Source organism: Vanacampus margaritifer, chromosome 12 (genome assembly GCF_051991255.1).
Source record: "Vanacampus margaritifer isolate UIUO_Vmar chromosome 12, RoL_Vmar_1.0, whole genome shotgun sequence".
Classification (NCBI taxonomy): domain Eukaryota; kingdom Metazoa; phylum Chordata; class Actinopteri; order Syngnathiformes; family Syngnathidae; genus Vanacampus; species Vanacampus margaritifer.
In genome coordinates, this window is record NC_135443.1 from 3,479,522 (window position 1) to 3,494,359 (window position 14,838).

At 39.5% G+C, this 14,838-nt stretch overlaps 1 protein-coding gene across 3 annotated transcripts in view; it reads right to left on the reverse strand.

Annotated features, from left to right (window-relative positions):
- Positions 1-14,838, reverse strand: part of grid1a (glutamate receptor, ionotropic, delta 1a) — a 324,300-nt gene that overhangs the window by 110,322 nt on the left and 199,140 nt on the right. For all 3 annotated transcript variants that reach the window (XM_077582365.1, XM_077582363.1, XM_077582364.1), the window contains one exon: positions 4,041-4,325. In XM_077582365.1, coding sequence (XP_077438491.1) covers positions 4,041-4,314 — 274 coding nt within the window. In that variant the 5' untranslated portion in view covers positions 4,315-4,325. The remainder of the gene's footprint in view (positions 1-4,040; positions 4,326-14,838) is intronic.

Consider the following 14,838-nt stretch of genomic DNA (forward strand, 5'->3'; position numbering starts at 1 on the left):
AATAGTGAAAAGCACCACTTGTCATTCCACTTTCTTCAGGAAGGTGCTTTGGGTGGTCCGTTCATCGGCGTGTTACTTCAAACTGTCAGATGAAAACTAAATTGAAATAATCGATCCCATCTCTTTGCACTTAGTCACACGAGATGGAGACGCGCGGCGCGCAACCGCGTCGCTGACGCTCACAGATAAAAAGCACACAACTCTCGCTTTTCACTTGAAGACACCTACTAACAGAAATGGCATCATCGCAGCCAACTGAATCCACTACAGTCATTACCATCTTGATTAAATATTACAATGAGGAATTATTCCGAATATAAATTCTATTCATAAAAAAAAAAAAATTACTTGCTGAAATCAGCTTTTTTTGAGGGGCCGAAATCTTGTCTCATGAGGGGTTTGGCATTAATAGACCAGAAGTGCACTTTTGAATTTGAAAGGAAAAACTTTTTTTTTTTTTAGAATGTGACATCACGTATCCGCCATTTCGACCACATGTGAGAGAAGCTGGAAAACTAGGCACCATTTTGATTGTTATGTGAAAAAAAAAGTTTGGACACCCCTGCACTAAATGAATGATGTACATAAGTTGAAATAAGTGTGACAGGTTACTTCAATTTCTTTCTCCAAGTTCCACCAATTATTCTTTTTTCTCATGTGGAAATGTAGTAAAGCCACAAAAATAGGCTGCGAAGCCAGTTTGTAGGCTATGCAATGTTCAGCCAAGTTATCTTCACGTTTTGGACTTCCTTTCCGGCAAGTAAGCACTTGCCCGCGAGGAGATTGCGCATTCTGTGTAAATTTAAGAAAAACAACAAAAAAACATGATCTTGACCTCCTTTCTTTCTTTTCATTATTTTTCCGCAGGCGCTTGCGATTTGGCCTCAGCAGTCGTGCTGCAAGGACAGCGAGCTCCGTGGCGACTCTGACTGCTCTCAGATAAGGATCCTAATTTGACGCTGTCAGAAAAAAAAAGCGGATTAAGTCGTTTTAAATGACCCTCGTTTGTTCGTATTCCAAAGCTGTCCACAAAGTCCACAACCTGTTGCTATGTTCACTTTCACAACTACTCGGCAAGAGTAGCTTGCGATTTGATGAAAAGATATTTGAACCCTACCTAGGTTCAATTATACGTGACATCACCTGCGGGTTCCTCTGCACCGAAACAATAAAAAAGATAAAGCTCGTTAGCACTCGCGATGGCACTCCACCAAACCTCGAAAGCAGCGTGTGAGGAGTCTCGGCGTGCGGCCTTGCCAATCAAGAGTTCACGCGCAGCCATTTGCCTTTTTTCCCGTGAAAGGTCGGGTCCGCAGAGCCACCATAATGAGAGCAGAGAAACTAGAATGTAGCGCGTCTGAAAATGCATAAGACACTATTGGGACAGACTTGTCTTTCATGGTGCCACAGATGATCCAATTAGGCTCTGATTTGTCTCTTCGTCTGGATGTTAATAACCGCCGCCTACAGTATGCGATCCTGTTGTTGTTGTTGTTGTTGTTGTTGTTAAACAGCGCCGCCCGACAAGCCAGATGGTTTGTTTCCCAAATACATCTGGGAAAGAGACTGCAGGAAGTGGAGCGCACTGGAAACCGTTACAACTTCAAGTAACTTATCGGCCGACCATTTTGTAGTGATATTCATGGGCAATATGGCCTACATTTGAAATCACAATTAAAAAAATAATAATTTCAAAATAAAATGAGGCTGATTTCAGTTAAAAAAAATGTTTTAAGCGAATTTATTGAAAATGCGCAAAACGAACATGCGACTTATGCCCGTTTTCATCTGTTCGTCTTTTGCGAATATTGAGAGGGGACTCCGCCGCTGTAGGTGGCGCTATACACCACAGAGATGTGATCCACCAGTAATTTAATTGTAATTCTTGATAAACCGCAGCGTTTCTTTGCTGTTCCATCTAAAATAGAAATCATATTTGCTTCTTTAATTAATTATAGAAACATTCTTTACTTTATCATTCGACATTGCTTTGGGACTACAAACGTACGTGTGATGTAATATCCGGTCTTGCCAGTGGTTATTCGCAAAACCGGTTTCCATAGCCAAAATTAGCATTTTCCTTTTTTCGATATGCTTCAAAATCCAAGCGTAAAAACTTTTTTTGCAAATTTTGGGCTCTTTTTCAAATTTCTAGTGCTTCCATTCAGCAGGGATGTGATTTGACCAAAGTGAAATTATCTGAAAATTTAGCCGGGGGTCTGGGGGCCGCTGGCACCCAGCTAGGTCCAGGGCAGTGCCCAGTGGGGGGGAAGCATGAACAAATAATTATATCATGACCAAATGAAAAGTAACTCATATTAGAGCATACCACAAATGTCTTTGTCATAGCAGAAGATGTTATCTGTCGGAGTCATGTGCATACACAATGAACTACTAAAAAATAAATAAATAAAAAAAAATTAAAAAAATATCGATTTTTTTGGGGGGTGGGGGGGTGGGGATAAAAAAAGCGGAATTCCGCGAATTAGCGGAAAAATCACATCCCTGATTCAGTTTTATTTTTGCATTTCTTGAAAATTTGAATAAAAATGGGTGGATGGAAACCCAACTAATGCCCCGATATTAATGGGAATGACTCTAGAACGAGATTGATGACGTTACCCCTCTCCATTCGGTGCTCATCCTATCGTAATGAAAGTGAAGTTTGTTTTTTGAACTTAGTGAAGTTTGTTTTGTTTGTGCAACTCGTCCATGTCGGTAGCTCAATGGAGCGACAGTGGCAGCGGTGGAGTCTCCGCCCCTTTGTCTCCCCACAACAAGCACTTTTTCAGAATAATGAAGTCTCCAGAGAAAGTTTTGAAGTGCTAAAAAAATTAAAGTGAATGAGACGCTTTCCATACCAAACATGAATAAAATATCAATGGACTCGAGTTTCACCATATAACGCGGGGCACTATATGCCTCCTTCACTCGTTTCAGTGTAAGAAAACAAACAAAGGAGGTTTCTTCTGCTACGGCGCTGATGTGGGAACTCTGTCTAATAAAAGGCTTCTATCTCCTCAAAGGATGTTCAAAAGCCAGAGTCATACTTGATTTATACGTACGCCTCCGTTCCACTGAGTAAGCATTGTAAAATTCCGTGATCAACATTCGTGCAGGGCTGTGGCGTAGAAAAAGTGGAGTGTGTGACATGCATTGGTGCCTTACTCCACTCCATATGTTTCAAATGATCAGCCAGCTCTGCAGAAACCTGATAACGAGCCAAATCATTTGATTCAGGTGTGCTGGAGGACGAAACCTCTAAGGCATGCGAGACTATGGCCCTTGAGGACCTGAGACTGATGATCTTGGCTAAACTGGCACATCATTAACTCATTCACTGCCATTGACGGCTATAGACGTCAAAAATGTATTTTTTTCTATTTCTATTAGTTTAACAATTTTTTCCCACTTTTGTTAACAAAAGTATGGAAAAAATGATTTTTATTTTTGTATTAGAACAGATATAAAATTTGTGATTAATTGTGAGTTAAGTAGTGAAGTAATGCAATTAATTACGTTTAAAAATTGTTATCGCCCGACGCCCCTATTTTTTAAAATAATATTTTCTTTAAAAAAAATCAATTATTAAAAATAGAAAAATAAATGTTTTTTTTAATAGAAGAAATTATTTAATTATTAAAATTTGTAACCGTAATTAATTGCATGACTTCACTAGTTAACTCACGATTAATCACAAATTTTATATCTGTTCTAAATGTACAAAAAAATATATATTCTAAAAATTCTAGGTTTTCATACTCTTGTTAACAAAAATGGAAAAAAATGTTAAACTCATAAAAATAGTTCAAATGAATTTTTGACGTCTAAAGCTGTCAATGGCAGTGAATGAGTTAATCAAACAGGTTTAGCGCCCATTCCTTTCAGAAAATGCCAGGGTTTCCCCCAGCGCTTTATAGGCCAGGCGGGCTGCTGTTCTTAAGCCTCTGAGACCAGGTGGCAAACAGCAGCTCATTTACACAGGAGGGCACAGGACTCACCATGGAAAGTTAGGGGTAAACAGATGAACGGAATCTTACCGTAGTCACTCTCATAGAACACGATGAACTTCTGCCAGTACAGCTCCGAGACGAGGGTAAGCAGGACGTCGCTGATGCGGACGGGCGGACGGGCGGCCAAAGTGTAGCTCTCGCCGTCTGGGCTGGGGTTGAACTGGCAGGCGGTGCGCGGCACGCCGTCGCCGTTCCTCTGGATGAACAGGTGAGGGATGTGCATGGCGTCGGTGAGGGACTGCAGGGCGCTGGCGGCGGCGCAGCCCGTGGAGGTGACCAACGCCAGGATTCCCTGGTTCATCAACTCGCAGGCTGGACAGGGAAAAATACAAATGGATTTATCAGTGCAAGGAAGCAAAAACCGAATGATGGGAACAGTTGTAGTACTCAAAATCTTCACATGATCAACCTGGAACTTCACTCGGCAGATCCGTTCAGGACAGGAGGGACTTGCTGTACAATACTTGGAGCTGATTGGACGATGCGGCATCCCGTGCACGTTTGTTTTGACCAATCACAGCAACGGATGAAAACGTCGTCTTTGATCTCGTTTTACAAAAAGAACGGGTAAAAAAAAAAAACACGAAAACGAAGCGCCTCTCGTTGTTCAACACTCAACAAGGAAACGGTGAGTAATTCTACGAGAAATAAATTAATTGCAGCGTCCATTCGTCTGTTAGGTTTGTTTGTTTCACGCCTGCCATTGGTGCTTCTTGGTTTTGTCCCGCCCTAAACAACACCTGATTGGTCCAACCTAAGAAAAGTTGGTTGCAAACGTATCAGCGGGAGCGGTACAAGATGTTTTCCCCGGAGTTTGTGACAGCACAAATACTGCAAGGGAGTTGTTCTCTAGACCAGGTTTGAGGGTCTTGGTTTCTGTAGTTAACTGTATATTAAGGTGGTCTGGCTCTGGACTTAAATGGGACAAATGTAGAGGACTCGGGATCTATTTATTAAAGACATTTTGCGCGAGTTGTAGTTGAGAGGTGATATTTTGGAGCCTTTGCCCGTCAACGAGCTGAGCTAGTGTTGCTAATGCCGATTAGCACACAAGCGCGCCGCAGTGCTCACTCGTTAATGTGCACAGGTGGCCGACCAATAAAAATGCTGTAAAGATGCAATTGGACTCAGTTTATGGAAAAACCAAAGAACACAATGTCGGGAAGAAGTACACAGGTTACAAAAACCTGCAGCAGCTCTTAGTCTGAACTCCTCAAAGTTTTGGTCTTGACTTGGTTAATGTCGTTATAATGAAAATGTCATCAGAACAGACTGCTAATCGGATAATAGCTTGTTTGTCTTGGACTTGGTGAAGTACCACGACCCCATCAGCCAAAGCCATTCCTAAAGGTGCTCTAATGTTCTATAGAACTGTAAACAAATAATATATCTTGATCACAAGTCTCCTATACATCTCCCACACCATCCGGCCATCTAGACATCCATTTTCTTATCCTGGTCACTGTTGCGGGTCGTTGGAGCAAACCCCAGCGGTCGTCAGACAAAAAGACGGACTCCACCCTGGATTAGCATCTTCTGCTAATCAGACGACTTTCCCGCAATCCACGACAGTATTTCCAACCTCTCTTCTTCCATCTAAAGGCAGAAAAGAAAACTCTTGGTTTTCCCCGCTTTTTATTACAACAATACAGAAAATATTAGACGAAAAGGCGGTTCTGACGAAAGCAAGGTTTACTGATGTAAAATGACAGCTCTATAAAATGAATATCAGAACAAGGCAGAGAACAGACAGACTTTTGAGTCAATTGCTTAAGCCCGCAATTTGAAACAATCATTTTGATTCATTATGCAACAAAGTGTTCTCATATGGGCTTCAGAATGGAAGACAGGTCTTTGTGAGTCCCGCCGAGGATTACGGCTGAGCCTCTGCACTTGAGCTGAGATCACATGAAGCGAGGAGGAGCTTCCCGCTGAATTGCTGATGTGCTAACGTAATGTAAAGCAGCGGCGAGGGGGCTACGAAGGAGAACACGCGCTGATCCCAAAAATGAGACGGCTCACTTTCACGTTATCTCCAAACGGGGAGCTCCGGCATCATCGCCGCTATCTTCAAGTTTTTGCTGACATGGTCGATGTATGTTAATGAGCCAAGATTAAAACTGCACAGCACGTTTTAAATGTCTGAGTTGTTCTTATCAGCCCTACATTTTTATTTACATATGCAACTCGGACTTTTTATCCTCTTAGGCAGGATCAGGACGTCTGCCGGGAAAGGCGCCAAAATATCTTTGAAATATGAAAATGTCATCCTCAGCATTATTAATATGTCAGTATGTGACAACAACAACAAAAAAACACCCAACCTAAAATAACAAGTTTTTTTGTCTGGCATGGGGTAAATAATGTATTACTGTGAATAGACTTGAAGGGCATGTTTGTCATCCATTATTGAGTTGTTTGACACTTCATCAGAAGCCGAGAGCTCGATGAAGCCGTGCAAAAGCATCGGATCAAAATAGCTACACAATGTGACGGAATACACACATCACAAATTCAAGTCAAAATGTTAAAAAGCATCAATTGAATCTTTCATACACTTGTCAGTTCCGATGGCATTCAACAGTTGCCAGGCTTCTACGAGCACGGCAACAAATCTGCTCGCTACTCTGCTAATTCATTGATCAGCTGAGGCAAGGAAATGTAGTCAAAATGCCAATCAAAATTGACAGCGAAGATGCTATTAAACGTTGATGGTTGGATCTCAACTTTTGACCATTAACCGGATTTAACCTTTTTTTTTTTTTTTTTTTTACAGGAGAGCTCAGTATTATTCATTCGATTTGACATCATCATTGCTCTCCTTTTTTTTTTTTTAAAAAAAACCCAACAAATCAATTAAAAAAAAATTAATAAATGTTTTTTTTATTTATTTTTTTTAAATACAGACAGTATACATATATATATACATATACACATATATATATATACACATATATATATATATATATATATATATTTTTTTTTTTTGTATGTGGGTGAGAATGTGTATGTGCGTGTGTGTGTGTGCGTGCGTGCGAGCGAGCGTGTGTGTATTCATCAGTTCACCTAAAGCCCATTAAAAAAAATCCCATACTAATAATATAATATAATAATAAATTGCCAAATGCAGAAACATCAATGTAAGTTATCACGATGTAGTGGCTCTCGCTAACAGACAGAATTAAGTAACCGGAATTAGGTTAAAAAATTCTATATACGTAAACCATGTTTCTATAAATTTTTTATTTGAGGCAGATATTTTTTCCATTAAAATGTGATTTATGAGGAGGTTAGACCATTGGTCGATATTCAGAGTTTGTTTATTTTTCCAGTTAACAAGAATTGTTTTTTTAGCGATAGTAAGGGCTACAAGTGTAGATTGAAATTGTTTATGTGGTAAGTCAGTTGTTGTTAGGTCACCTAGCAAACACAAGTTTGGAGATAAAGGTATCTTACAGTGCAAAATAGCGGAAAGTTTTTCTAAGACTTTAGTCCAGAAATACATAACCGGAGTACATAACCATAAAGCATGAACATAAGTGTCTGTAGTGTTTTGTAAGCATTGGAGACAAATGTCGGAGTCTGAGAGACCGGATTTAACCTTATCACGCAGTCCAACAACAGGAAGACCAACTGATCAAAGCAAAAAAATTTGGGCTGCCAACAGAGCTCAGGCCTTTTTTGAAGGCTTAAGAAATTATGTTTTAGTTGATCTATTAGTCATAAAAAAATAAACAATAATAATAATAATAATAATAATAATTTTACTTTAATTTAACATACAAAAAAAATGTCACTTCAGTCTTTAGTTTTTATTGCTTATTCTTATTATCATCCTGTTGTCCCAGGGCTAACAAGGAACTCGGTCAACTTTGCAAAATAATTTAGAATTTTGAACCGGTTCAAATAATTATTAAAATAATGATTAGTTATTAAATTAATAATAAACATTTCAACTCGTACAACATTTTTGTGCTTTTCCATATCCGGTTGAGCTTTGAGATCGCCGACCACCACCTTTTTTTAGACACCGAAACATACGTCAAAAAAAAAGGATGCCCGCACATGATGTAAAAATTTGTCCAGACAATCCAACAAAAAATTCAAATCCATCTGCATTTTCGCCTCGACGAGTTGGAAAAGCCATTTTCCATAGCGATGCATTCGATTGCAAAAATTACATTCCAAGACACTACGCCTAACTAATACTCAAATTGCAGCGCAACAGTGGGGAACATTTTGTACAAAAACAGAAATCCAAGTGATGTAGTCGGTTTGAATAATGGAACAATTTAGCACAAAAACAGCAACTAAATGACAGGTCACATTTGAAAAACGTTCCCATGCCAAGCCTGTTAAAAAAGCCAAGTACAAGTGGAGAAACCACAGGTACAATGCTGGAAAAGGAAACTCAATAATGAGGCCCGTAGATGTGTGAAGGAGGAGGTAAGAAAACTACTGACCGCACTCCAAGCATACGAGTGTATTAAGGCGCTACAAATCCCACCAGAAGGGCCGCTAAACAACATAGTGAGGAAGAATGGAAAAAGTAGGATTGACAGCCAAATGGGATTCACCGTGCGCTTGTTTTGTACGGGCACAACAAGGGAGTGAGATTGAGTGAGTCTTTGAAGCCTTTCGCATTAATGCTTGTGAAGGCGCAGGAAAATAAGACGCGCAAGTGTGAAGGGACAAAAAAAAAAGCAAGCTACTTAGCATGGCCACTTGGGTGCAACTGTGGCACCCAATTTTAGGTGAGGTTGTATTGAAGAAAATCATTTTTTTAGAATCTCTGAAGCCAAAAAAATGCACTTAATTTGACTACATTCTAGAGCCAGACCAATGTGGATTTAAAAAAAAAAAAAAAGTTTTTAAATTGGAGATAATTGGAGGAATAAAATAAAAATAAAAATAAATTAATGAATAAACTAACTTCTTAGTTGGTCCCTTAAACACTTACAACAATAAAGATATACAAATACCATCACAAGGGACATAGTAACTGCATAGTAACTGACATCGTCACATCACAATGACCCAGCCCAAAACACGTCACGTAATTCTCGATATGTTTAGTTTGACGCAACACTTCAACTAATATTTATGTAACATTTCTGAATTTCTTACTCCACTTCTAAACTCTACATGTTTTCAAGCGTTTAATTGAGGAGATTTGTTGTATTTTGTATGCTACTTTCCAGTTAAACTGAATTCTGGTTGAATAAGATATTTTAGTCAACTCTTTATCCATTTTCAAAAGTGCGTGTCCTGATTGCGCTCGCAAGTGAGTTGGCGGCTACGGCAGCTGACTTTGACGAGTTGTTTACTAATTACACAACACATGCAGGCAAACTACAATTCATACTCATATTCAGACCGATGGACAATTCAAAGAAGAATTGTGGGAGGAAAACCTCCTCAAAAAGACAAGAACATTCAAAGCCCAACCTCAAACTTTACTTAAAGATTGTCACGTCCAGAAACAAAATGTTCCTATTTTGGCCTAAAAACGAACACACACATCCTCAAGGCCATCAAACTACAGAAAGTCTTGTGACTGGCAGGAGGAGGGCTCTGCAGTCATTGCCAAGGATGATAATGGTGGAATAATGACCCTTAAATGGTCCCTGTGAAGTGGTCGGAATATCATCACTCATTCCCTGGAAGCTATCTGACACTTTTGTCACCGCCATTATGCATACATCTTCAAAATGGCTTCTTTGGACGACATCATTCTTTACAGTATCTTCACACCACACCTTGGAATGTATTTTTATGCATCTCGACGCTTTTTACTTGAAGATGGATGCACAAATGAAAGAGTTGGTTTTTTTGGATCCAGAGACGGACGGACGGATTGATCCAAGGGCGATTTCTCGGATCGATGGACGAATGCTTAGCTGGATGGATGAATAAAGGGATGGATTTTTTTTCAGATGGATATAAAGTAAGAGCCTGTAATCACACTTTGATCATCGCCTCGAAGCATCTCCGAACAAAAGCAAGTGAATTCTCATCCTCGTCGCACCTTGTCTCGTCGCACCGGTTCGTCGTCGTCAGTCGTGCGCACAATACGAAGGAAATGATGATACGGACGGCAGGACAAAAAGAGACATTTCAATTTGGTCCGACGTGATGAAAACAGGACGCCATCTGCCTGTCATCTGGCCCTCCTTGTTTTAGGATCTTAATACGACGGGACGCTACAATGTGGCTGCGAGCTCGCTGAATTGGAATCGTCTCATTGATTTCACGGCCTAAATGAGGCGGTCTCATTTAAAGATGCTCGGCGAGTCGGAGCAAAGTCACGGGATTCGACACGGGAGTCACCGCCGAGAACCCGTGTTTGGAATGTTGTCGACGCAATCTAGACTGCTGTGAAAGTGCCGTGACTGATCTAATGGAGGCGTCTTATATGCCATGTGTGATCTAAAATTACCGCATTTTCGCATCCTTCAGACAACCGTTTTTTTTTGTGTGCATAAAACATGGAGAGATCAGAAAGGCTGCAAAATTTGAATACATTTTCTGTTAAAAGCTATTTTTTACAAGATGCCAAGTCAGAACTTTACATGAACATTAACTCATTTAATCCCAGCCATTTTCACTGAAGTAACCCCCTTCGCTCCGGGCTGGTTTACTGGATTTTGCAAGGCCCACAGAATATTGTGTTCTATTGCTATAAAGACATGGAACCTGCCAAAAGAAAGATTAGAGTCTCTTTTTTTATCAGGAAAAAAGTACATTTCTGTTTGCGTTTTGGAGCAATTAGCATTTGAATATAGCTAAGTTTAATCAATATTCACAAATCTGTTTAAAACAATGGAGGAAAGAGCTTTTTGCAACATGGCCCTGGTTGATCTCTTATACTCTAATGCCACCTGCTGGCCGTTTTTTAAATAACTACCATTGCTTCAAGCATTCTCTTCAGTTCATAGGCTGCATAAAAACCTTCTGTTTGCTCTAGCATAAAATTAAAAAAAAAAAACTTTTAAAAAACGTATAAATAGGTCTTTGGGACCATGGTAATATTTAAAATAGAACGTTCATTTTTTTGGAAGCAAATGAGTTAAAGATTAAATGGTACCAAGATTTGGGCCAGTTTGCATTCCATTTGAAAACATACAAAAAAACTATTGCACATTATTTTAGAAGAAGACTCCAGTGGATGTGAGATGGGGACTTTCTGTAACTTGTTGACATTTGGCGTTTGTTCAATGGAAATAGTTTTCAAGAGGAGCTTGAGGACAGCCAGAAAATGATTTTCCATTTAAAAGTGTGAAAAAAAAAAACTGCATTGAACACGTCAGGCTGAACCAGCCAACAATAGCAACAAAATAATGGAAGTGAGCAAGAGTGTCCTGATTTTACTTTTCAGCATTTTGGAGGTTTGTTTTGTATGGTACCAACTTAAAATGTGTCTCACCTGTGAACCCCCCCCCCCCCCCCCCCCCGTAGCAATCAGCATGTTAAATCATGTACAACACCGCTTGCTTTAACATTTAAACGTCCTACAACACTGCAGTTTTCGGTAACAATGAGTCATCCCCTGCAAACAGCCAGCCATAAATCTTGCCGTGCCCTCACTTTTAGGAAGATAAACATCCGCGACCCTCTATCCTCGCTTTCACTCCCGCTGTCAGACTAAGGTGACAGTATATTGTCGTCAATACTATCGATGCCAAGGCGGCCGTGTCAACTGTGCTGTGATGTAGTACTTCACGGCTGTAAATTGTCCCCCGCAGACAAGTGACAGGCAGCGCCGCAGAAATTGACTTAGTGCGGCAGATTTTCTACAGAAAGTAGTCGTCAATGAACCCCCCCCCCCCCCCTCCCCAACCGCTTCCCCGCCCGAGCGGTTGGGGAGGTCGTCCTCTAATCTCTGCCTACAGCTGTCCCTGAATGCGTTTCTACATAAAGCGCTGCAACGATAGCGTAGAGTCGTGAATGTAAAGTTTCTTCTCTTGCCGTCGGAATGTCAATGCAAGAGAATCTTGCGTCACACGCTCGTACCCTCCGGTTACGCTCCTCTCGCGTGCAAGTCACGGAAGAGGCAGCATATCAGGGGGAACCTTGGCTCGTGCGGAGCATCATATCATTAAAAATGCTTTGCTTTTTTTTATGTGGCTGAAATGACAAGAATGGAACAGAATTCGTGTTAAGGTTAGGGATAGACTGATTATCGACGGCGATATTCCGCCATAAGCATCGGCTATTTTGAAGAATTATATGGCAGATAATAGATCCATTTTTAAAAAGTGTTAATAAGGGAACTAATTGAATAAATTTTTTAAATTTGCTACACAGACAGGGAACTCTCTGTACCTTCTGTTTTTGTTTGAAATTAAAACTAAGAAGTAAAAATTTTATTCTTCAGATATTTTGAAAATTTGGAACACTTTATTTACTGTACAAAACAATTGTTTAAGTTTTTAACTTTTGAAAACACGCTACTGCCCCTGGGAGATCCTAGAAGTTTTTATTTTTTATTTTTTTTTAAACACTCCAATATTTTACGAACCCTAAAAGTTGAGAGAGCTGGAGTTTGTATTTTTTCAAATTTTGATGCCAATATTTTTTTGTAAAAATTAATATTGGTTATCGGCTACGGCTGCTAATAATTGGTATCTGGAAAAACTGGAAAAAAAACATATCGGTCTATCTCTCGTTAAGGTACAGTGTATTTTTACAGTGTATTTAATAATAATGATAATAATAACAACAATAATGATATAACAGTAATAATTATATTTAATTTATAATCATATTTAATAATTATTAAATATTTTAATAGGGGGTTTCTTCAGCGAAAATGGCTGCTAACAATCAAACTTGAACTTTTTCCAAGTCTTATTTTTCCACTGTTGTATTTAAAAAAAAAAAGTTTTTGGGTTGTTTTTGCTTGCCTTCTTGTGGGGTTAAGATCAGGGAAAGTCGTTAATATTTGTCAAGCCCTTTGAGTCTCTTTTGTGATTAAGGGCTACATAAATAAACTTAAGTGAAAGGCCCGGAGTACAGCCTGGACTAATCACCAGTCAATCGGCAGTCATGCCTGTTCTCTGGAAACAGCTATTAAATCAGACCCCCCCGACACACTTCACAGTAAATGTCAAACCGCTAACGCCACGAGATGAGAAGGCAACCACGTCTGTTAGCATCACTTTCACCTCATTCATACTCCACAATGACTCAAGTCTTTCAACTGACTCGCCCCCAAGCGCCACGCAGGTCTCAAAAGTCTCACTCTGACAGAAAGAGAAAGAATCACTTGATATCTGGTGTGTCATCCTTTGCAAGAAATGAAATAACAGCGAGAAGCAAACTATTCAACGCGAATATCCCGCAAACGTTTTTCTCGTCTCTCTTTGACTGCACTTTTATTCGTCTTTCCATCAGCTTGACTCGGCCCAAGAAGTCCAACGTCGACCTTTTGCATTCAGCGAAAATGTTTGTTTACTTCACGCGAGGTCGAGGAGCTCGAAACGTGTTGTTCAATTAATATATCGCCGACGGTCTTCTTCATCAAAACTGCAGTTTGACATCAGAATTTCCCGCTTGTGTCGAATCTCATTGGATTGCGCAGGCGGAGCAAGCCTCGTATAAGCGCCGCACGATTATAAATCATCCTCAACAGTTGGGCTGCTTACATTCGTCACTGACTCATTTCACATCTCCAGCTTTTTTTTTTTATTTTTTTTTTTTAGAACTCGTAAAAGACACTGACTGCATCATACGCTCCCCTTCAAAAGTATTGGAACAAAAAGGCGGAGTTGCGTGTTTTTGCAGTAGAATAAAAACATTTGGATTTGACATTGAAAGATGAATAAGACAAAAGATCAACACACGCATGGTGCATGTGACTAAAAAAAAATCTGTGAGATGTGATTCGCAGGTGAGTCTGATTACATTAGTTATTCAAACAATACAGTATATAAAGAAAGGTGTAAACACCATGAAAAAAAAACAGAGATACAAAGTCAATGTCAAGACTCGAACCCTATAGAGCATGCATTTTACACACTTAAGAGGAGACTTTTGAAGGGGTGACAGCAAAAATGCTAAATTGTGGCGATGTCACAGGCCATCAAAAGATTTGCAACAGAATATTAAGCATTAGTCATTTTAATCGATATTAGGTAATTTACTCATTCACTCCCAGCCATTTTCAGTGAAGCAACCCCCTTCGCTCCCGGCTGTTTGACTGGATTTTGACTGATTTTGCAAGGCCCACAGAATATTGTGTTCAATTGCTATAAAAACATGGAACCTAACAAAAGAAAGTCTTTACTTTCATCAGGAAAAAAATAAATAAAGTATATTTGTATCCATTTCTGTTTTGCAGCAACTTTAATCATTATTAACAAACCTGTTCAAAAACACTGGCAAAAAGAGCTTGCAACATGGCCCTGCCTGATCTCTTATACTCTGCTGCCACTTGCTGGCCGAAATATATATATTTTTTTAACTGTCAAGAATAAAATGATCATTTTATCATGATCTTTTTGTTGCTTCTATTTATTCATATAATTATTTGCTACCAGCAAAACTAAGTTGAAAGGTTTTTTTTTTGTGCCCGTCCCAAAAAAATCTAATTTTGAAAAAAAGAAAAGAAAAAACCCTGGTGATGATCACCACGAATGATTCATTTTTAATCTCAAGAGAGAATGAAAGCAGCTCGAATACAATGGAACAGAAGATCCTTGATTGTCATTTGGTGCACGGCAAAATCGAAACACGACTTCTCGGTGTGATCCAAAATAAGGCGAGAAGAGAAAACTCAAATAAGCACAGTGTGCACGTGAAAATAATGAGAAAAATGCAATAG